This window comes from Opisthocomus hoazin, chromosome 17, assembly GCF_030867145.1.
Source record: "Opisthocomus hoazin isolate bOpiHoa1 chromosome 17, bOpiHoa1.hap1, whole genome shotgun sequence".
Taxonomy (NCBI): domain Eukaryota; kingdom Metazoa; phylum Chordata; class Aves; order Opisthocomiformes; family Opisthocomidae; genus Opisthocomus; species Opisthocomus hoazin.
In genome coordinates this window covers 4606143-4630112 of record NC_134430.1, presented here as the reverse complement: position 1 = coordinate 4630112, position 23970 = coordinate 4606143, and the positions used below count along the sequence as shown (strand labels likewise).

Sequence of the window (23970 nt, the reverse complement as noted above, 5' to 3'; positions counted from 1 at the left end):
CGCCCACCCCTGTCCACATCCACAGGGGAGAAGAACAAAGCCAGAACGATCCCCCCAAACAAAATGACACCAAGAAAGAACTAGAACAAAGAATTGTTTAATTGCTTAACCCTTTCTCTTCCAGGGACCAGAGAAACAAGTTTTCTGCTCCTTCTAATGAGGGCAGTAAGGCTTGTGTGTTACCTCTACAACTGCAGGGGCAAAGTTTACGAGATGATCATCTTTAGTACTTGAAAAAGCGAGAAGCAATGGTCATTGCAACACTAAGAGAATCCTAGAGTCTCCTAACGGAGAGCCCATTGCTAGAATACAAAAATAAAGGAGGCATCCCTGCGTATCCCAGGCTAGAAAGAGTTAACCAGAAAGAGCAGGAAGAAGCTTTCCCAAAGAGGGGTTGAAGTAAACAGCAGAGGTCAATAAAGCAACATTTTCTCCCTACTTCCCCAGCATGTTTTTTTTTCCTTTACCAATAAATACAAATTCCTTGTTAACAAGCGACAAAGCAGGTAATCTGCCCACAACAAGGGGAAAAGGGGCTAGAGGCAAAAAGATTTTCCTCTCCCCTTCTCTCCCATTATTATTTATCGTTTTTTAACCCAAGCCGCCATTAAAAAAAGTAATCCACTGCAGAGGCAGGGAATCTTGTAGCTTTCACACTGCAACTGGCAGGTAAGGGAGCTCCACTGTCTCACAAGGGTAAAAACAACAAAAAATAGCTGCCACAGCAAAAGGTGAATGGGGAGGGAGAGGTCTGTTCTCTTCAGAGCTTTCCATCTCAGTCTCTCAGTTTAAAAATCAAAGTCTGCAGACACTGTCTACTGAAAGCTGGAAAAAAAAAAAAGTTTGAGTGGGAGGAGAAGGGGGGAGAAAAAGAGGATGCGTCTAGTAGGAAAGCCTTAAGCAAAAAAAGAAAAGGCCAGACCATGTCAAAAAGCCACCCGAGTGAGAAGAATTTTCTGTTGCCTCTGGGTTTTGAAGAGCATCGAGTGCCACAGCACACCCTGCGTGGGGCAGCTTGCACGCAACCAAACAGGCAAACCGAGCAAGCAGCCCCACCCACCGCGCCGGCACCGCGTGCAAACAAGCGAACAGGCCCTCAGCAGCCGAGCGCCCACCCGTCCCGGGAGAGCTCTGCCTCAGCAGGAGACGGAGGGCGAGTCTGTCGGCACGGCTCAAGGTAAGCCAGGCGCTTCTGGGCGGCGGGGGGCACGCTCCCACAACAGCGGGGTCCGCCAAGGCTCAGTTTCACCCACACGTCAAAGAGTAGGTGGACGTCTGTGTCCGAGGGGCAGAGATCAGGTCCCAGTTAGCTCCACTGCCATGACAAGGGGGGCGTGGGGGATCTCTCTACGCAGGGAACAGTGTCCTTGGAGAGACGCTGCCAGCTCCGAGCCTCTGTGACCTCTCTCCCTCCTGCACAAGGCTCACTCATCTCGTAAAGACTGTTCTGGAAGGGAGAGGAAAGCCAGTTACCTTGATCAGCCAGCACTGCGCAGCCTCTCTCATCAACGCCTGGCAGCCAGAGAAGGAAAGGGAGGCCTCTCATCTTTCCACAGCAGGAACAGGAAGACCAGGGATTGCACCACATGGATGAACAGCCCTAATGCAGCACACACACATGCGCACACGCTCCCAGACACACATCTCACACCCCTGGGACCAAGGCTAGCATGTTCAGACCTTCAGCAGTAAGAGATACGAGACAGCACAGAGCAGTTAAGATCTCCAGGGGCTCTTTGGTCTTAGTTGATAGTCCTAGAAAAAACAACCTCTTCGGATTCAGTTGTAGCACAGCTGTGTAAGATCTACTTGATATTTAGTGTTTGGCAACTGCAAGAGGGGAAAATGGGGCTGCACGTTACATGAGAGGGGGAGGAATGGAAGTACAGAGCTGCATTTCTAGGCGTGCTCCCAGCTTTGCAGCCAGAGCCAGTGTGTGGAGAAGGGCAAAGAGGAAGGAGGGTTCCTGAGAGGACCACTAATCCATCAGATGTTACACCAACGACGAGGCGGAGCAGGCCCGCCCTGGGCCGAGACAGAGCAGCCGACTGCACAAAAACGCTGCTGGCTAAAAACTCGAAACTTGAGTTGCAACATGTACAACGTTGGTGGCAACGTTCTCAGCTCCAGCACAGGTGAGGTGGAGAAGAGAAGGTGAATACAGCCACGCACATGTTGGCCAACAGAGAGAGAAGGTCTGTGAGAGAGCTGTTACCAGCCCCTTTCCTCAGCAGCTTTAGCTACGCAAGTCCGAGGCCTCTGATCAAACCTGCTCCCATCGCTGTCACCTTTCTCCACGGGTTCACAGACCACAGAAGAAAGTATCAGGGCTGGGCAAGCACATCCTGCCCTGCTGAGCTGCACCCACTCAGTGCCTTCACAGATTCGTCAACCAAGACAGATGCCCAGGGACAAGACAGGCAACATCCAGTCCTTAACACAACACAGCCGCATCTGGTGACAACATCTTAGAGATGGAAGCCAGAGGAAAGATGTTATGGGACAAAACAAGTGTTTCACAGCCAACAACCCTAAACCAGGGGCCTCTAGACAGGCTGGCAGCACAAAAGCAGAGTCAAGCTTTCAAAACCAAGATCACTGCAGTAAATTCATTCCATAACCCCTGCCCTAGGTTTGTATTTTATTCAGGAATTTAACATCCCCTCTCCAAATGCACAAATGCAGGCAACACCCCCCTGTACCAGATCATACAGCAGCTCTGGAAACAAATTCACCAGCTTACACTGCTCACAGACAACTCAAAGACCCCTGTTGGGACTAAACTCCACTAAAGGCAAACCCCGGACTGCACTGCCATGCTGCTCAGTAGCGCGACGGGAGGAGGAGGAGGTGGTGGCGATGGTTTAAAGAGACAGCCGCTCCCGCCCCTGCCAGCTTGTCCTACTCTGTGCATAGTGCGAAACAGTGCAGTCATTCATCAGAGAAAGTTCAGGACCAAGGAAACTAGGTTCCCTTTCAGCCAAACAGTTAGAGGAAGGAGAGGCAGTTCTGTTTTAGCTGGGCCGGCACTGGACTTGCCCCTCTGAGCTGTCTTCATCATCTGAGCCTCCAGCCCCACCGCTGGTCAGTCCTGTAATCCGGTACCCCATGTTCAGCAACATCACCTCCAGCGGGTCTGCATTCATTCGTCTCTGGTTAGCTTGGGAAGCACCTTCCATGTCCACTACCACGCGGCCATTAAGGGTTTCACTCTGCAAGACAAGAAGGGAGAGCACTCAGCAAGGCAGTGCTGGGACCAAAGGCTGTTACTGCTGCTGCAGCTCTCGAGAGATCCCAGCAGGAAAGACCCATGTGTGTTACATCTCATGACAAGAGAGCCTCTCCCTGCGGCTCTTACCTCTGGCCTAGGGTTCCACAGTCGTACAACTGGGTCAATGCCGCTGGTGGCCAGGAAGCAGTAACTGGGATGAGGCTGGAGACAATTCACAATCGACTCGTCTCCCTGCAGCACTCTAACAAGGTTGGTGGTTTCTTTCTCCCAGATGAAGAAGGAGCCGTCATCTGACCCACTGACTATGTACTGTGCATTGCTAGGGTGAGAGGAGCAGAGACTGGAGATCACAGCGCAGAGCCAAAGCTAGTCTCTAGCAGACACCAGAATCTCAGTTGGCTTTTATAATCAGCAGGCTGCCACCCCTCACGCTTATGGATCCAGACAAAGCTTTCTGTGGTGGTTCCCTCCATCCCCAGGGTTCATGTTCTCAATCCCAAATGGCTTTTCTGAAACTCTAGCCCAACCAGGTCCTCTGTGGATCTGCTACTGAACCAGCTATTCACGCAGCCACACAAGTAGGAGGGTTTCTGTCATCTTTTTCAACCCCGCAAACCAGTGTCAGCGTCATTTTATGAACAGTCGCACGGGGCTACGCATGAGGCTTTATCCGATGGGAGAGCGCGTTCTGCTGCTGCTCACGCTCCTGTCCTGCATCCCTATTACGCTCTGCCAACATACCTGCCAAAGAAATTGGCCTCTTTGATGTCTGTAGTAGTGTTACAGTGGCCACAATATCGGAATTTGTAGTCATAGCTGCGCTCCCTCAGCACCATCTCATCCTCTGAGATGGAATCCTTGCGGCCCGTGGCTCGCAGCCGGATAGGGCCACCCCCTTTCTTGTCTTCAGCTGGAAAGACAACAGATTTCCTGCATTACAATTTGGGGAGGAACATGTTCTCAGCAAACAGAAAGCACTCTAGGAGACCCCAACAGCTTTAGACAAGAGTAAAGGACAATTCCAGCAGCGAGCAGGGCTTCGAAGGACAAGCTTCCTTCCAGATGATCTCCTGGGCACATCAGACTCCTTTTCTCATACTCTCACTCAAGAGCAAGCCAGGACCAGGCGCAAGGAAACAACAGGCTCAGGCCAGTTTTTGTGCACAGTAACAACCAATCTCTCAGAAGTTGGAGCTTTACTTCAGAGGGACGGTTTAAGGAGAAAATTCTTTGTCTTATCATTAGATTTTAGTATAACCTTGAAGAGCCACGCTGAACAACTGGCACTCACCGTTATCACTCTTGGAGAAGAGGGCTGCATTGATGTCTCTGTCTAGCGCATCGCAGGCACTGCTATGTGCTTGTTCTGGGAACTTCCCTTTAAAGTCATCCAGACACTCCAGTGCTTCTGCCACGTACTTGAGTTCAAAGAGACAGCGGGCAAGACGGAAATGGGCCTTCAGGTGGCATGGATTCAAGGATATGGCCTTCAAGCAGTCTCTCAAAGCATCATAATGGTCCCCATCCCTGAAGAAAAGGCAGGGGTGGGTTAGACAGCCCAAACAGGAACCGCACACATTTTCCGCTGCCATTTCCTTGCCCTCGTTTCACTCCAAAGCTGGTTGTTTCCAGCTCTCTCTCCGTGAGCAGACACCCCACAAGCTCACATACTAATAGCATTAGCTGTTTCCCAGAGGCACCATCTGACCAAGCCCAGCTTCTTGAATGCACCTCCACACGTGCACAGGCAGCCCTGTAACGTGACCGCGCAGGGAAGCCCGGCAAGCCTTGACCTGCCATTTTAAATCTGACAGAGCAGAGCTCACTGATAGAACACATTTAGGGAAGTCCTTTGAAGATGGAGGATGCACCAGCCCTCTGGCCAAGCAGACACAAGGCCTCTCCTGCAAGGCGAGCGGGGCCTCCTCGGAGCACGGCAGCTCACGCTTGCCCCTCTGTGGACGCACAGCGTGGCAGCATGTTTGCCTGCCCGCAGTCACAGCCCCTCATGGCCCTCCAGAAGCAGCTACAGAACCCCCTGCCCACAGTCACAGCCCCTCGCAGCCCTCCAGAAGGAGCTACAGAACCCCCTGCCCACAGTCACAGCCACTCGTAGCCCTTCACAAGCAGCTACAGAACCCCCTGCCCACAGTCACAGCCCCTCGTAGCACTCCAGACACAGCTACAGAACCCCCTGCCCACAGTCACAGCCACTCGTAGCCCTCTAGAAGCAGCTACAGAACCCCCTGCCCGCAGTCACAGCCACTCGCAGCCCTCCAGAAGCAGCTACAGAACCCCCTGCCCACAGTCACAGCCACTCGCAGCCCTCCAGAAGCAGCTACAGAACCCCCTGCCCACAGTCACAGCCCCTCATGGCCCTCCAGAAGGAGCTACAGAACCCCCTGCCCGCAGTCACAGCCCCTCGTAGCCCTCCAGAAGGAGCTACAGAACCCCCTGCCCACAGTCACAGCTCCTCATGGCCCTCCAGAAGCAGCTACAGAACCCCCTGCCCGCAGTCACAGCCCCTCGTAGCCCTCCAGAAGGAGCTACAGAACCCCCTGCCCACAGTCACAGCCCCTCATGGCCCTCCAGAAGCAACTACAGAACCCCCTGTCTGCAGTCACAGCCACTCGTAGCCCTCCAGAAGCAGCTACAGAACCCCCTGCCCGCAGTCACAGCCACTCGCAGCCCTCCAGAAGGAGCTACAGAACCCCCTGCCCACAGTCACAGCCCCTTGTAGCACTCCAGACACAGCTACAGAACCCCCTGCCCACAGTCACAGCCCCTCATAGCCCTCCAGAAGCAGCTACAGAACCACCACACTTCATAGCCCTGACAGACATGTCTAAAGCAGCAGTCTTTTCTCACCTTTATAGGAAAAAACTTGCAGTTTTAGAAACAGCAGACCACAATGGATATTTATATCCTATTTTACTGGAGATTACATTTGATTTCCCTAAGCTCCATGGCTGTGCGAATAAGAGTGCCCCTGCTCACAGTCGAGAAGCAGGGGAGGCTTGAAGAGCCCTGCATGCTGGTATTCAGTTCAGACTGACAGAGGCCGAGAAGTCCGCCAGGGCTGACACGCTGGCTATACCAGCATCGAGCCAGAACTGTTCAGAGGCACCAGTTTGTGTTAGGACAGTGCCAAGTCTCCACATGATGGCTAATAGTAATAATAATGTTTCACACCCGTAACCTATGTGCACTGCACCTACTAAAGTCCGAAACAGTCCCAAGGGGAAGGGGAAGAATTGCGCTGTACCTTCCACAGGGCGACAATTTTAGATCCCGTGGAGCCTTTGTCAAGGAAGAGGTGCTCCTGTGTCTCTACTCATTAAAGGGAGCTCCACGTCTTTGGGCTACACGCTAAGCCGCGCTTATTCAGTGCCACAAGCATGTTCTGCAAACCATTCACCCCATTGCTCCCTCCTGTCTAGGCAGATATTGCCCACGTATTACAGCTTGCTAGCACAGTACGGAAGGTGGAGCCCATGATATCCGAAGCAGAGCAGAAGAAACATGGCTCTTTATGGATGTCTTTGCAGCACTGTATCTGTGTGAATCCAGGAGGCTGGATGCACAGCATCAGGCCACTTGGATTCAAAGAAAGAGGGAATGCAAGTTACCTGTTATGAGGACAGATGGGTGTCTCGCATTGTCAGAGCTGACTGGACTATTAGCTGCTTTGCCACCCTCAGAAATCCTTCAGCCTCAACTACCAGTGTCAGACAGCCCAAGAGACTGGTGTGAAAATGTACACGCTGAGATGTAAAGCAGGCACCAACTTCTCCCACCGTTACAGGTTTGACTCAGGTTGTGCAAAAACGCTCAAACTGGAAATCAGCTAAGTGCTGTCAAGACAGACTGCTAAAAGCAGTCTGGAGACTGATGCAGTTGGCTCTTCTGGGAAAATTTTAAAAGGACAGCCTTAGAAGCGCTGCAGAGTACGAGCGGCATCTTAAGGGAGATGAACAAGGGGAGGTCAGGAAATTACAGACCTTCCTTTTTTCTAGATCTCTCTGTTATTCAGAGAACAAGGCCAAAGCAAGACCTGCAGCGTTCCGCAGCATGGCCTTTAGCTGTTCCTGCTCCAAAGATGAAGGACACCTTAGAGACACATGGTGCGTGGGTCACTGTCCCACTCCTTCACCCTCCTTCCCAGTGACATCCCAGCCACCTTCTGCCATACACCAGCAGCCGTTCCTAGCAGAAAAGTGCCCTGTCTTTTCTGGACCAGAGAAGATATCAGCTCACTATTATTCAAATTCTAATCATTGCATGTCACAGAAACCCATTGTGCAGACATTTTCACATCTTTCTGCTACCAAAAACTGCTGCAAAGCACTAGCTGACACACAGAAAGGTTCAGATCTGCCAACATCCTTTGGGAAAAACGATTCCTATAAGAAAAATGTCATTCATGAGATCAGCACTCCGCTTCTGTCTTCCATTCCTTAATCCCAACCTATTGTTCTTCTCCCCCTCTGAACGCTGAGGTCTTTTTGAGGCAGCTCCTGAATCTCTGTTATTGCAAAACAGCCAGTAGGCCAGTTACCAAGAGTCACAACAACTGCTGGCTGCTCTTTATCTTGGCAAGAATACGGGAGAATTCATACTGGGGATTTCAGCAGGGAGAGGACAAGGATATCCTCACAAAGCAAATGTAGATGAAGGACCACAGCTATTTTAAATATGTTAACGGCAAGTCATGCTACTCAGTCTTACTCTGCTCAAGGGGACAGATACTAAAATAACTCAGCTGTATCTTGCCGATGCAGCTCTGGCTATTGGTCAGAGAAGACGTTACCTACTGCAGAGGCTAGCAGCATATTTTGTAATAATCAAGACAGAACCTCCCCTGGACTCTGAGGCACCAGTTGCCACCAGATCCCTCAGAGAGGTTTGTTTCCACTCAAGGGGAGCGTGGGTTAGCTGGGGTAATGTCGGAACCACCAGGTCCCGTCTGTCTGCAGTACTAGTTAATTGGATAAAGCAGCAACCAAAGCAACTCCAGGCAGTCCTACAACAATCTTACATCATGAGATACAAAGTTATAAAGCAAGGCAACCATTACCTCATCTGTAGACAGCAGATTTAGAGCCCTACCCTAATGCAGATGAGAACTACCCAAAGCAAACACCTTTGGAGACACTCGTAATGATGTTACTCAGAAATGGATTTTTGGTTTCTTTTTAAACAGGAAAGGAACAGAACATTACTCAGCATGCCAGCAGGCAAAATGATGAGCTACTACCAGCTGTGCGTGCCTGTGTGGTATCTGTGGCCATAATTTCTCCAAAACATGCTGCTGTGCAATCCCCTTGTTCTGTACCAGAGATGACTCACTTACGGCTTGATCCAACAACCCCAAACCTGCTCAACACACAGGGAACCCAGGTGCTTCACAGTGAACAACGTGGTATCTGTGGTACTCAGAAGTCAGGCACCAGCACTGCCTGTGACACTAAACTCTGATGTTCCCTGCTTCCTTACCACTTGCGCTTCATGTAGGCAGCAGCTCTGTTTCCGTACAGCATGGCGTTGTTGGGGGCTTTCTGGACTGCTTTGCTGTAGAGCTGGATGGCCTGAGTCCACAGCTGGCAAGCAAAGGCCTCGTTGGCTTGCTGCTTGATTCTCTCCAGATATGGAGGTAACTCCACCTGGGGACTGCAGGGAAAGGAGAACAGGTAAGTCTCACATGCTAATGCTCTGATAACTCCAGTTAAATGTCTGCAGTGTTTTGTTCTAGCTTAGCAAGTCCCAGCAAGCATTAGCTAATACCAAAAGTTTCAGAAAAAGGCAGAAGAGACCCTGTACCTAAATACCTGTATTTAGGAGGAAGGTTTCTTTTTGACCATCATTTGGTTGCTTCTATATTTTTCTTTATATACAGACATCCACTCAAAATTGAACAATGGGTATTTTCAGCATCTAATCCCTCAGACTTGCCCCATACATCTTTTCTTTGACTGTGCAAACAACATTTCCAACCCTCTTTTAGCAATGTACAACAGAATGCAAAGTCAGAAGGAAACCAAGCATCCGAGTTCACAGGGCCCATGCTCAGCAACCCAAAATTCCAGGCGCATCTCTGCTGCCGTGGTGGAGGGGCCATCTAGAGGAAACAAGCTGAAAACATTCAATAAAGAGATTTTGGTGGAACCTAGACTACCCATATATGGTATTAAGCCACTGTGTCTTCACTTTTAACCACGTCTCATCAGCTGGAGCAAAACCAGTCAGCAAGACATGCTTCAAGTCTGCTTCTGCTTTGCCCAAACTGTATTTTGCTTTTAAAGAAAGAAAGCAGAAGGAACAACAGGAGAGGGCTCTCCACCCATTCCTAGCTCACTTGCAGACTGCAGGAGTAATGACTCCAGTGTCACTGTTGTAAAGCAATTTCGGCTGCTTCAGTTCAGTTTGCAGCAGGGCAGGTGACCAAAAAAATGGCAAAGGGAAGCAAGGCTCTTCTGACCTGACATCCTCTCCCATTTACCAAGACACAGTTCCTGCAGGCCAGGTAGTAACAACCGCTCAGGACAACTAAGAACACGCTGCTTCCAGGTCTGCAAAGTAATTTCTCAGATTTGTGCGCAGCAATTCACCATAACAAGGGAAAAATTCTCACAGACAACATTTCTTGCAGGATGCTCTTGCCTGATCTGACTCTTGTTCATAGACCACACACCAGAAGCAAATATAGCTCCTAGGACAGAGATCACTTAGCAATCAAGTCAACACACAAAGTAGATTTGCACTTCACACCTTGTTTAGCAGCACCTAACCTTGGCAACAGGAAGGCAACAAGAACAAAGCTGTAGGGATTTCACGTAGGTGGAGCTGTCCCCTTACCTCACATGCGCTCTTCCTTCGGACAAGCGGAAGCCATTGCTGTGGAGATGGATGCCATTCGACACTCCATTGGTAGAAGTTTTTCCATTCTGCACTTCTGAAGGTTAGGAAAAAAAAAAAAATACACACAGCCACGCTAAGTATCAATGTAGATTATACAAACTAATATCTGAAGCTTCAGGGTTTTATCTTACAGCAGAGCCAAGCCAACACCACAGGCCCACTCAGAGCAGAAATAAACGTTCCATGATTCCACACGGCCCACCTCCTCCAGCCACCTGGATTTGATTTGCCTTCTTACTGCAAGATCTCTGCAGTAGCCTTCGCAATACAACGCTAGAACAGAAAACCAGATACACACAGAACTAACCATACGCTCACAAAGAGAGGGCGGCTCGAACTGAACTGTCTTCAGACTGAGTCTAGGCTATAATCGGAGCATCTGACAGATCACAAGAAGCCTGACACTTAAAACTGCGGAAGTATTTAGTAACATTAGTAACTTTGTATTTTAGGTTCACTCAGATAAAGAATCATAGAGCTAAGTTGTTGAACATTTAATAGGACAAGGAGGATGAGCAGAACCACTGGAGGAATCCAGTAAAGGAATTCCAGATGCTTTCTTCCTTTTGTTCTTTTCTCACCCTACTGCTCAAGGAAGGAATCCTCTGAAGGTCATGCGGCCACATCATCTGCCATTTCTACAGAAAACATTCAACTTAAATTTTTACGAACTGCATTTATGTTGCAGCTGGAAGTGCTGCTGCGGACACTTCACAGGCTGGGAAACGACGGACACTGCGCAACCAGTCTGCGGAACTGCTCGGAGATTTCAGCGTGCAGAGACATGCACACACATGAAGTTCAGCCTTTGCACCGATACCGCCTCTTCACAGCCTTTGCCTGAACTTTCTGTGCCCAACAGGGTGGAGCGTTCGCTGCAACCGCACCACCGCGAGCCTGTTCAAGCGCTGTCCTGCCATTTAAAGCGTGACCTCACAGCACAGATCACCCACATGCATTCAAGACAGGAGAGAAAGACAGGCAGGGCATATATTTGCTACCAGGATGTGAGTGTTAGATTAAGGCCTGAGGCACGCTGAGTACACAGACCAAACTCTGCCAGAGTGCTCCGGGAACAGGGAAGGGGCTGAGAAGGGAACACTCCCTGATAAGAGTCAGCCTCTGCCTGGGGAGCAGCGCTGTAGCCATTCCCCGCACACTGCCTGCAGCATCTGCGTACAAACAGGCCCTGTAAGAAACAGGGCCAGGAATAAAATGGCTTTTGGATACACTTGCTCTTCAAATAAATGACTTTTTGATTTAACTACCTCACCACCAGCAGGGATATTAGTGCCAGGCCAGATTCTTAGACTAGGGAAGAGATTGTTCTGCCTCCTTCCTCATGAGTGCATAAGGGATAACAGGTGTATGCTACACACTAATAAGGTTAAAAAAAATAAAAACAATATACCATTTTCACACCTGCCCACAGTTTTCCCCCTTAGTTGAAGGCAGGACACCAAGACCTCACCCACTCTACAAAGTCTACTTTATCCTTTTTGCACAGCTTTAAGCACTCGCCTTAGCTCACAGGCATACACCTCTCAACAGCTCACTTCTCCCCTCAAGGCACACATTTTGTCACTCTGTAGAAGGGCTTTAGAACTCAGGGTGTGAGCTGCACTGCAGACACAGCCCAGCAACAGCCATGCCCTACTTTATTTTCCTAGTTCCAGCCCAGATTTGGGCTGCACTCTGAGAGAGAATTGTACAGTGCGGGATTTCACTCTGCCTGCCACTCACTTTCCTGACAGCATCATACTTACCCCCTGAAGTATGGCACTTCTTTGGGAGGAGAAAAGTGTATGGTCGCTGTTTGTATGTTAGATCAAACAAATAGACCTAAGGAATGAAGAAAGAATGAGACAAAAGTCACTTAAACTTAGATGCTCAAGTCACGGAAATAAAACAGGGCTAGACGGGCATATGGTTCCACATTTGTGTTTTGTGATTTCCAATTTTCTAACTGGGAATCTTGTTTATAGATGGGTACACACAGGATGACAGCAGTACCAGTGTCATGTTCCACTCCAGCACTGGGTTCAGAATGAATAAAGCTGAGAAACAAGAGCCATGTCTTCCACAAGAGGTAAGAAAAGCCGTCTCCAGCCCTACAGAACTTAGAAGATGACCTGACCACAAACTAACCTGCCCAAAAAGCTTCAACTCCAACAAGGTATTTTAACTATTTAACTAACACAGTGATCATGAAGACATCAAACATCTATTGACAGAAAGGAGGTGGTACACTAAACTAAGGCTAAAATCTCTAAGATGAAACCAGCATCTCCTGATAAACTTTGAAAGCAGCCCTGCAAAGCCCCAGTTTAAGACTGTACTGGCACAGGAATGGACAGCCCAGATCAGACCTACAACTCATCTAACTCAGCACCTTCTCTTAAAGGGAATGAGCACACGTGTGAAAAAGAGATCTGTAGAGGACAACCACAGAGTAACCTGCCCACAAGCCAAGTTCCTGCTTAATCCATGCCAATTAATGCTGTCAGAAGGATTTTCTCATTTCACTGATAGGCTTTACAAAAGATCCATGAATATCACCCAGCACTTCAAACTAAAGCAATCAATATTCCAGGTGAAGGCCTTTGCTTCTCTAAGTTCCTTAGTCACTAGATTCTACTACAGAAGCAGTTTGATGTTTAAAAAACAAGTTATGAAATCTTTTCTAAGTCAGTAAAGGTCAATTCCAGAACTGGATTTCTTTTCCTCTTCCAGAGACTGAAATGTGAATTGGAACAGAAGAACAGAATGTAGTTCAAGTTTGATCAGTGGCAGCATAACAAATCAATCCCTAATACCAAGCATTTACTCTGAAGGAATCGGAAAGCAGTTTAAAATCAATCATATTACCCACAGAGAAGTTACTATACCCGTTTTTAAGAACACACAACGTATGGTGACCCAACAAATACAACTGAATGCAAACTTTCCTCCCAAACTTTAGCTGTCTTCTTACCTGCTCCCCTCCCATGTTGACCAAGAGCTCAGTGCCATCAGGACTGAAGGTGACGTACGTGGCCACCAGAACTCTCAGCCGGTTGTTGTAGTCTGGAAGCTTCACTGGAAGGTGCCCTGCGGAGAGAAGAGGTCCATCTGTATTAGCGCAGCTAGTAACCATTGTCTTTGTCCTACCCCAGCTGCTCGCTTTTACAAGAGGTTGTTAAGAGCGTGTCATGAAGCGGGTGCACCTAAGTGATTTTCAATTTCCTACTGCTGTTTATTGAATCCTTCCATCAGCCACCAACACACGCAGATATTCACAGCTGCCTTTTCACAAGTTCTAGGTATCAATTCCATAAGGTCACCTCTGTATGAAGAGAAGACCGAATTATCACTAGGTTGCTAACAATGAAATTTGTACAACCCCACAAATCTCAGTTTTAGGTATTCACTATGGATTTGGCTTCTGTGATTTGCGGTCATCTGCAAACAAATACCTCCATTTTCAACCTTCTAATCAGGTTTCCTTAATAAAGACCTTAGCACAACCAAACCACGGCTCCTAAATATTCAGCTCACACACAGGTTATTTTGCTTCAGACAGCAGATGTGTTGCATGACCAATTCAGGGGACTTAAGAAATCCTCTAGTGGGACTCATCAAAAGCAAGACTGTCAAAACTGCTCTGCTAAACATGCCGGTCTGAGATACTTTAAAAAAAGTCAAACATTTGGGGGAAAAGAGATAGTAAATAATGAGCACTGGAAAAGAATGTCATCTCGATTGCCCAGATACTGCATCACTGATTCTTTATCCGCAGGATGAGGACAAGCCACTTCTGTGTCAAAAAGATTCTGAACAGCAGCCTTGCTGGGACCAGTTCCAGGAGAAAGCCAGGTTATCCAATCCTTGACTTTTCAATAAAAGTGACAAAAAGACATTTATGCTAAACAAGAAGTAAGGCCAGCTCACCACTCACACCACTGCCAAATCAGAGAAAGCAGGCAGGTAACATAAGCAAGAATCCACAGCACAGAAGTGAAATAAACTGCAATTCCATGGAACACCCCTGTATCAGAGAAGAACTCTTCCAAGCAGTGGTTTCGTGTGTGAAGGGTAGAACTCCACGTCTTCAGGCATTGACTTAAAGTCCCATCAGCCACCCCCAGCACAGGTCCCAGTACCTGCCACGTAGTACTGTGCTGCACCGTCCGGGAGGGGTTTCTGTCGGTCGCAGAATGTGTGTACTCCAGCTGAAGGACTCTGCTTCATGCTTTTTCTAGCCAGAAAGAAAAGTAGACTTATAATCACAGTGTTCATCTGCTGCAAGCCTGAACTACACTGACACTTCTTGTTCACACACAAGGGCAAGGCCTCATGCCCATACAGCTGTGCGGACACAAGCCTGCTTCACACCACCCCAACGTACTCACACAGAAAGACAGAAAAGACTGGGTAAAACTTCAGTGAGACAGGCGAGTGCCAGATCATTGCAAGATCCCCTTCCCACCAGAGCCTTGAACAGATTTCTGTAGCACTCTCATCTGCCCAGAAAAGCCAGTTAGCGTTACCTGTGGTTGTGGATCATGCGTATGTCGTAGAGCCGCACAAAGGGGCCGCTTGCCCCTACTGCTAAGTAGTTGTTATCCTGAGGGTTGACCGTCAGGCATTTGGCCTCCACCAGCTGCCCGCAGTACTCTGTCAGGTCTATCAGCACTTCTGAACGTTTGCTGTTCTCTCGCAGGTCGTACTGTCTGCGAGGGGAAGAGAGAGCCAGGCAGTCCGTGTCACCGAGCGACAGAAGCAGCAGTGAGAGAGAGGTTAGCTTTCCACGGTGACCAAAGTGACCAAACTGAAGACCACTCAAAGCAGCACATTTCTACTTCTCAGTAGTGATCTATGCTTAATTACTTGACTTGTGCATGCAGAGATGACACTAATGACATTAACAGTCCATTTGTGCCAGATTACTGGAAGCATCTCAGTTCAATATACACTAGGCCTCAATATCAGGATAACCATTAAAACCAGCTCTATAATGTGCATGGGTTCATTCAAGTTCCAAATTAAACTCCAAGTCATGAACCCACAAAGAGTAGCTTGTACGAGAAGTGGAACAGACTCTCAGAGTAACATTACTCATTTAAGAATCCCAATGACTGTGGAGGGAAACGTTGCTCAGTGTTGTATCTCCCTTCCATTTGACACGGCTGCTCCTGTCTTGGCCCCCCTTTTCAGTGGAGGAAAACAGAGGAGCTGAGGAAAGTGTTTATCAAAGGAGTCTACATTTCAAGAGGAATCCTTCCAGTTTCAGGAAAGGGGGAAATTAGCCTAAACTCTTTCGTACAAAGACAGTCTCTCTTCAGATCTGTGCATAGTACATACTGCAATGGATCCTAATCCAATTAATTTGGGGGCAGAAAAACTAGAAATCTGTACCTGATTAGCCCATCCTCTGCTGCACTCCAGAAGGTGTTAGGCCACATGGCAGCCGTGGCAATCCGCTTCACTCTGTTGGTGTGATCTCCAAACATGTGGATGGTCTCCTTGACAGTCAAGTCATGCACATGCACCTTGGAATCTGCAGCTCCCGTGATGAGGATCCGATCCCCTGAATGCGGCAAGAACTGCGGGAGACAGATTTGACATTCACACTTGAGGAGTGCTGGGGCTGTTCACGTACACATCACTGAGCTGTCCTAGCAGGTCACAGAGCAGCCTGCTTTCGGAACACAGGATGATCTGTGTTATTACCTATGTTACACATATGCCAGCACACTCAAGAGTCACCAGCTACAGTAGCACACAAAATAGTCTCTTCGTCACACATCCCAATTTGCTACAAGCATTTCCCTTGAATTTACAGAGAGAATGAGATGAGCCTGGGAGCTGCATAAACTAAGAATTGCAGGTATTGGATTTAATGCAATTTTTTCCTAACATTGGAAATATTAAATTATTTGGAGAGGGGAAATGGCTTGCAGGAAAATGGTTCCCAGCAAGGAGCTACTCTCTTGCTGCTTAGGTTGCTGATTTTGTTAGCCATTCATCCCTTCGAACCATATACCTTGACAGAAAAGATGTTTGCAGTATGTCCTGTGTGCATAGAAAGGAGTTTCTTGTGGTGCAGAGGATCCCAGACAATGGTATGCTGGTCATCAGAGCCAGAGGCCAACAAGCTAAAAGAAACAGAAGAGAAGTATGCATCATGTATTCTTCTGTTCTAAGCTGTGACCAATTTCTTAGAGCAGTTTGACCACAGACAGCCAAGAAGTTAATTCAGCTCTGAGAAGGCCACTTCCTCTCTCTTTTGTCAGCTATGTGTTCTTGTTGCTACCCATGAGCCAATCCATTCAGCCATTTCAAGGAGCTAAACCAGCCAGATATCTAGTCCATAGCAAATAAAGCGAGTGTTTTTCATTGGTTTAGCTCATTGAACCAGCTCACCACAGATTCGGATGGCATAGAGGAAAACAATAGGAGCGTTTGGTGCACAACAACATGCAGGGCCTCCATTTTCCTTATTGGCCTGGCTGTATTAACTGCTCCACATCATCCTCGAACCCAAGCCAAGGCATTCCTTCCTGGACTTTGGATGTGCCCAAGCAGTCTCAAGCCAGGGCTCATTTAGTGCTTCACAGACTTTAAGTGTAGGGTGTGGCAGTGGCATTGCTAGGCACTGTTTGCCTTGTACTTCTATCTTCATCTGAAGCAAAAGAATTTGACGTCTGCAACCATCAGCTGTTTTAAACTTATTTCCTTGTAGCTAGATCTCTTTCAAGTACATGAAATTTTCACTGGTAAATAATTCTGCAAAGTATCAGACAGCAGACTTCGGATCTTGTAAGAGGCATGTCAAGAAATATATGGTCTTCCTTCCATCCAGTAATTTCTCATGCATATACCCTTTATTCTACTTGGTTAACAGAAATGCTCTTACATTTAGTTTCCCTCTAAAATTGCAAAGGGGGTAAACACTTTGCTTCCCTCCCTTATACATTTGTCCCTCAGCAGAAGCTTTTAACAGCATGGTGAAGGGGGTGGGGACATGTCACTCCCAGCTGGGCAAATCCTGAAGATCCATTATAATCCATAATACCACTTAAGAGGAGAGAAGCAGCCTTCAATCTCCACTTCTTAGTCTGACCATTTCCCTTCTGAACTCACTAAAGTGGCATTTCTAATAATATCCAGACATCTTTAACAAAATAAAGCTTCTTTTTGAAGGCGGAGCTCTACTACAGTTCAAAAATTTGGGCTTGAGCTCCATTTTACTGGGAATGGGAAGCAGCTGTTTGCGACAAGCTGACCTACATCCTACCCTTGGGTGAACCTGGGGTTATCAGCTTGCTGATCCCCTGAATCAAGCCACATACTTACTCTCCTTTTTCATTCCATTCTAGACAGTTGACACACCCAGAGTGACCCTGAGGAAAAAAAAAAAAGGGAAGACAGTATTACACAAACTTCAGACTTACCAAACAGAGCTGTTCTAAGACAAGGACACAGCGAGCTCCCCACACATAACAACTTGTTCCAATACAAGCAAGTTTTTTTTATTCCAACCCTGCAAAAAACCACCCACATGGCAGATAAGCACCTTCAGAGAAGACAGACATACTATAGCACTTGGGGTAGAAAAGGCAAAATGAATCAAATAATAATAATAGTAAAAAAGTAGCACTGAATAAAATGGCAGTTTGGTCTCAGAGGCTACAGACAAAATCCTGCTGTACACACGGAAAGGTGACTTTCCTTCAAAAGCCCTTGGCTAGGCTGACAAATTACATGTACAGGTTCTCTGGCAACGCAGAGAAAATGCACTTTTGATAACTCTTTTAGAAGCACCTTGCTGCTGGGTGACTATATCGTACATCTTCACCCAAATTAACCAGCAACTGTATCAGGGAAGACAGAGAGCATTGAGCAGTATTTGATATAGGAGACGTGACTGAAAAGGGGGACAAAAGAATCCTTTCCTCCCCCAAACCAAGACAATCTTACGACCTTTTTAAGCTGTGTCAGACTGCAATACAACCACCTATTCTTTAGGCAATACATTACACTCTTCAGCATTAGAGCTGAGCGTCTTGAACAGCTGACAGTTGCCTTCTTCAGGCGCCACGGTTCGGGTTCGCCGACACACCCGTGAAAAGGCTCTCTTGTAGGTGCACCAGGCAACGCAGAAACCTCACACAAGATCTCACCCAGCTATTCCTGGCTCTAACACAGTTTAGGGGACTAAGTAATCAATAACTATCCCATACAAAAGGGAGAACGCCACACGCCCCCACATGCTGTCCTTTCCGCAGTACAAGCAGCAGCTCAGTTTGCTCTTTAAACACTGCCCACTTACCTGCAATTCTGCTTCTAGGCCCAGGCGTCGAATGAATGGATCAGTGACGTGATAGTGGCGTTCGAAGCCCAGCGCACCCCTCTCCTGCATGAAGCAAACAAGCGCCACACTGACTACAGCAAACAACACACTCCCTTTTCCCTTTAGAAGATTCAAGATCTTTAAAAATCAAGCAGAGACCTTGCCAAGTATTGGGCTGTCCATAGCATCGGGTACCTCTCCTGTAGTAGGGAGACATCATTTGCATCACCTCCAGGTAAACAGTTTGCAATCCTTGCCCCCGAATTGCTTTAAAATTATGTTTATCTAATTGTCAGGCTCCAGCTGGGTAGCCAAGACAAGGTTTGAGAGGCCCACATCAAGACAGAACACGTTGCCTGCTTTTGGCCAGAAACAGAAGATAAAAGAGAGCTTGGGAATGCCTGTTGCTATCCCCCAGCAAGGATTTCAGCAGCAACTCACTCCTGAGCACCGCAGTACCAGACCACAGCTGCCCAGAAGCCTGCCATTACACAGCATCTGTCCTGAAGCACCACCACCAAGGGGCAAAGTACTGGAGCAGATGACTGGACAGCATCCTTTAGCTAGCTTATTTCATCAGAAATGGAGTAGGAGCGTGTAGCTGCAGTACCACAGCACAGCCTGGTCTACGGGGAAGGGAACAGCTCCACAGAACTGCGTCAGTACAAATGAAGGTGAAGAAAAGCAGGACAGTTGTTTCCCGTGTGATCTCACGGGGTTCACAGATGCATTAGCAGATGGCTTCGATGAAAGAAGGCCAACTGCAGAAGCAGGCGTGAAGAAAAAGGAATCCAAGTCATATTTTGGGTGGAACATCTAATGTCCACGGAGGTTCCTTCCTAGGACCTGATCCAGCCTCCATCCCTTCCCATGCCCTGCTACAGTTAGGCAAAGACAACTTATGCCTTCATTATCACCATTTATAGATGAGATCGCTAATGTCAAAAATGACACTTAGGCTACTAGGGACATGTCAGCAGTCACAGAGCAGACACAAGGAACTAGCGTATGACATCACAGCTCTGCAGACCAATGTCAGGTAAAGAACTCCACACAACAAAAGCTATTTGAAAACAACATGGAGACAGATACCAGGGGACTGGAGGAAAAACAAAACAAAGCAGGCTTTTTGTTGCAACTTTCATTACAAATTTCAAACCCCGTGACATATTTCCAGGGGTAGCATTCCCAAAACGCTGCTGGGCCCAGTGCAAGGTGCTGCAGTTATAATTGCCTTGCTATTGCAATCTCAGCGGCTTTGTGAGGTCTGTGCAGTAGGATATTGCTTTTCCTACAAGGAACTGTCAACGACTTAGCAACCTTCCCAAGGTCACACATGAAAGTCTAACAGAGCAGACAGTGTGAGAAAGTCCCAGGCTAACGCTCTAACCACAGATCCATCCCTTCCTTGTTAGAGCAGCAAAATAAATCTTTGCACATGGATTAAATTACAAGCTTATAATATAAAGTTTGGTACCAAACTGCAAAGCGAAGTGGGGTTTGCAAGCTTCCAGTTCCTAATTCTGGCCACTAACAGACCACTTTCATGAATGCTGATTACCAGCAAAGCTGCAAATGATTTAAGGCCTCTGAGTCCAAGGAATAATTGCCTATTGTGTCTGCTGTAGCTAGTCCTTTCACGTTAAGAGATATTTCACAAATGCAGCCATCAGATGACTGATCCGACCACCGCAGAAGTTTTTCCCTGCACAAAGGAAGCAAACACACCACTCTTTAAAGAAAAAGAGACAGAAAGAGACCGAGACAGAGATCATTAGCTTTACTACAGTCAGAAAATATCTTTGATGCCAAGATCACACAAAGAGAACACATAAAGAAGCAGATAGAAAACTCACGAGGGAAGCTAGCTAAGGGTCCTTTATGGTGCCCAAGCACAGGCAGACAGATTTCTCTCTTCAATGTCGTACTCAAAAGGAACAGACCTGGTGATGTCCAACTAGCATGGTGCACTCCTGCTAGGGAGAACAACTGTATTCCTGTAAGCCATACTTTATCCCAGCTCCTCATTAAGCATAGTGATAGGCCCTAAGTGTTTGTTCTCTTACGCTTCTTATACGGCTTATCAATATGTAAGTAGCAGAGATCTTTTCAGAAGTAAGGGCAACACCATGAGCATTTCCCAATCCAGTGTGAACACTGATTCTCCGTCTGCTTGCCACACAACACAAGCAAACGCTTGGCTAACACATACCTTGATCTGTCTGTGGATGATGTCTGTGGTAATGTTTGCTTTTGCCATCTTCTTGCAATGGGGCAGACGAAAAGAAGCTATTGGAAGAGCTGCTGTGCATCCAAGCATGCCAACAGAGCAAAGATCCACACTAAGGGCATTTAATTACCTGAAGGACAGAACAGGGAGGGAACAAAGGAAGGCATACAAACATATTAGGCCATATACAATATTCAGTCATTTTTTCATAAAAATAGCAGTGGCTAAGAACTGAAAAGTTTTGTATAAAGGCTTCTTGAAGAAACTCAAGGACGACAAGGAACAATGTAAGACTGAAGAACACCTGACTTAAGAGGCCATCCCCAGTTTGCGGAGAAATTCACTGTGAAAAGAACTCCTGGACTACATCAGTCTAAAAAGGCCACGTTTCTATGCCAGCAAAGATCCTGCAAGTCCAGGGTATAATCCTGTTTCACAGCTCGCCTCCCACCATTACATGCCTGCTCCTGTCCAAAACTCTACAACCAGCGAGACTTCTTATATTGTGAACAAACACGGCATTGATATTTTTGGCCACCTCTTCTCTCTGATTTACTACATTTGATTATCAGCCAAAATGAGATAACCAAAAGAGCGTAACTGTTCCTTAGAAATCACAACTGCCAACCATCAGGTGTTACTACCATCTGAACACCTGATTACATCAGCAGTAGAAAAAGGGAGATCGTTTAAAGCTGTATTTCCAGGAGAAATTAGGATTTTCCACACTCTTATTGAGTTCCACATTTAACGCACCAACTTAAATAATTTAAACCCCATATAATCAGCCACACCTGCTAGAAAACATTGACATTGCAGAGGGATTGTCACAACCCTGCTCTGGACAGGCTGCCTAGCAAAGGTCCAGTCAGTCTCTGCGAAATGACGTAATTCATCTCATTTACACACCACAGGCCCCGTGCTGTCCCATTTTGACATTTCTACAGCTCTCTTCAAACATCCATTCTGTCCCACGTAACCCAACAGTTTCAAATTCTCTTTAAAAGCATTCACAAGCAGAACAAGCCAAAATTTTCAAATGAGTCCTCTCTTGAATGAGGAAACGCTGATTCACTGAAACAAGAACATTTCATAGAAACGCAGCAACAAACAACTCTGCTGAGCTCAGGCCGAAGTTTTGACAAACCCTGCCTGATGCTCTGCCGGATCATCTGTCAGGTTGCTGCAAAGCAAGGGCTTCCACCGTCAGCGACTTCAGGGCCATGCAGCCAGACAGCAGCTTCCACTGCTCCTGACCCTGGGATCCCCAAAGCCCTGGGCTTCAGGTTCAAGCTGCTTTCAAAAAGCCATAAGCATGCGTACACTGGCATTTCCCCGTGGGTAGGAAGCACCAAGAATTCTTCTTTCCTCACAGAAAGCAGAGTTTGTCCAAAGTGAAAGTTCGGATCGCTTTCCTAACACAGCTGGCTCCTCTGTGCAGCTCCGCAGTGAACGCAGAAACACCACGAGACCTACAGACAGCAAGAAGAGCCACACAAACAAACTGGAGATTGGATTTTCATGCAGCGGGCTCCTAAGCAGGATTTTTAGGGTAGCTGTAGGATCCCTCCAATACCACACACAGAGAAAAGGCACAGGTCTGCATAGGTCTCTGAAGACGACCATCCCTGCTGCAGGCAGCAGCAGACAAGCAGCCCTCACGGTTGTATCCCAGTCCTACGTTACACGTATGATGAGAACAAAGTCGGTAAAATTCCCACGGCGAGAGCGCAGGCCTTGAACGCAAGGCAAGTCAGGATGGTGGGAGGACTTTGCACGGCCAGGCAGCTCCCAGGCCATGCCCAGCGAGGGCTAACGAGACCAGACCTTCCCCAGGACCGATTCAAAGCCCAGATGTACACACAGCAGGCCAAACCGCCCAGTGCTGACTTCTGCAGCAGATGGGTCCACTAAGCCAGCGGCCTCTGCCACACGGCTCCAGCTCACCACGACAGAAGCAGCTCAACTCATCCCCCCAGATGCTGGAGCAGCCAGCTGAGGTTTTCTGGACCCCATCATCTGTTTTAGTGCAGAAATTGGGGCTCCCCTAGAATCCACCAGCCTGAAACTGAGCTAGTACGTATGTATTTGCTCATCATGTGTGTATTTAATCCACGTTCCCTTTACTCCAGAAGCAGCACCAGGAAAGCTAGCATGCATGGCCAAGAAGACACCTCATGCTTTAAGCTTCTTTAACCTCTTGTTAAGTAATAGCTGCTTCACTCCCAGGCTTAACAGCAAGAGGCAGCACTGTGCGTTCGATCATCAGTATCTCACACTAATTCTTGTAATAGCATGATTAAACTATCAGGTTGCGATATCTATCCTCTGGCTTTCCACGAGCTTAGCGCAGGTACTGTTTTGCCTGTTTATGGAGACAGCATCTATAAGGTGACAACAACAACTGCCCTCACCAACAGCTCACAGGCGCGGGAAGGAGAGGAAGCAGGCACCTGCAGCTAAGCGCGGCGACACAAGGGCCGGTGGATCCTGCTGACCCTGCAGCTCAGAGGTAAACACGGGAAACCACGACAGACCCGTCACTACTCGTGTCCAAGGCCAGCCCTGAAAAAATGTGCCAGGTGGGCTAAATAAGCTACACTGCTGGAGACATCCACGAGGACGTGGTCTCCAGACACACTTTCTGTGAAGTTCTGCAAGAGAGAAGAGGACTGCTGACTCAAAAAGCAGCTTCAAGTTCGGATAGACTAAACGTGCAGGGATGAATGGTATCTGCGATCTCCCTCCTCCAGTTTCTCCAGACGCCCTTTCCAGCTGACAAGCCTCCACCCGCCCTTCTCCTGGGCTGATCCCCACAGACTGGCCTCCTTAAACAAACCCTCCAGGATACGCAAGCGGTTTCTCCATCCATTGCTGCAGCAGGGTAGAGAGACCCTGCACCGTTCTGCGATGCCTCAGCAGCTCAGCCCTCGGGCGAGGGACTTGTACGTACTGTACAAAACCCAGGATCAAGGAATCACAGAGCAGTGGTGGTTGGAAGGGACCTCTGAGGATCATCCAGTCCCACCCCCTGCCCAAGCAGGGTCACCCAGAGCAGGCTGCACAGCACCGTGTCCAGGCGGGGCTGGAATATCTCCAGAGAAGGAGACTCCACAGCCCCTCTGGGCAGCCTGGGCCAGGGCTCCGTCACCCTCAGAGGGAAGAAGTTCTTCCTCGGGTTCAGCTGGAGCTTCCTCTGCTTCAGGTTGTGCCCGTTGCCCCTTGTCCTGTCGCTGGGCACCACTGGAAAGAGTC

At 48.0% G+C, this 23970-nt stretch overlaps 1 protein-coding gene across 2 annotated transcripts in view; it reads right to left on the bottom strand.

Annotated features, from left to right (window-relative positions):
• Nucleotides 1–81: 81 nt before the first annotated feature.
• WDTC1 (WD and tetratricopeptide repeats 1) overlaps nt 82–23970 on the bottom strand; it is a 28842-nt gene continuing 4953 nt past the window's right edge. Inside the window, exons 2-17 of one of the 2 annotated variants that reach the window (XM_075437752.1) lie at nt 20698–20845; nt 18465–18548; nt 17489–17535; nt 16176–16287; nt 15548–15735; nt 14680–14862; nt 14293–14387; nt 13125–13240; nt 11917–11992; nt 10088–10184; nt 8729–8902; nt 4524–4759; nt 3974–4142; nt 3359–3551; nt 3040–3212; nt 82–1447 (exon numbers count right to left, since the gene is read on the bottom strand). In XM_075437752.1, coding sequence (XP_075293867.1) covers nt 1429–1447; nt 3040–3212; nt 3359–3551; nt 3974–4142; nt 4524–4759; nt 8729–8902; nt 10088–10184; nt 11917–11992; nt 13125–13240; nt 14293–14387; nt 14680–14862; nt 15548–15735; nt 16176–16287; nt 17489–17535; nt 18465–18548; nt 20698–20805 — 2070 coding nt within the window. In that variant the 5' untranslated portion in view covers nt 20806–20845 and the 3' untranslated portion in view covers nt 82–1428. Of the gene's footprint in view, nt 3213–3358; nt 3552–3973; nt 4143–4523; nt 4760–8728; nt 8903–10087; nt 10185–11916; nt 11993–13124; nt 13241–14292; nt 14388–14679; nt 14863–15547; nt 15736–16175; nt 16288–17488; nt 17536–18464; nt 18549–20697; nt 20846–23970 lie in introns of both variants that reach the window. The other variant, XM_075437751.1, reaches the window with a different exon arrangement.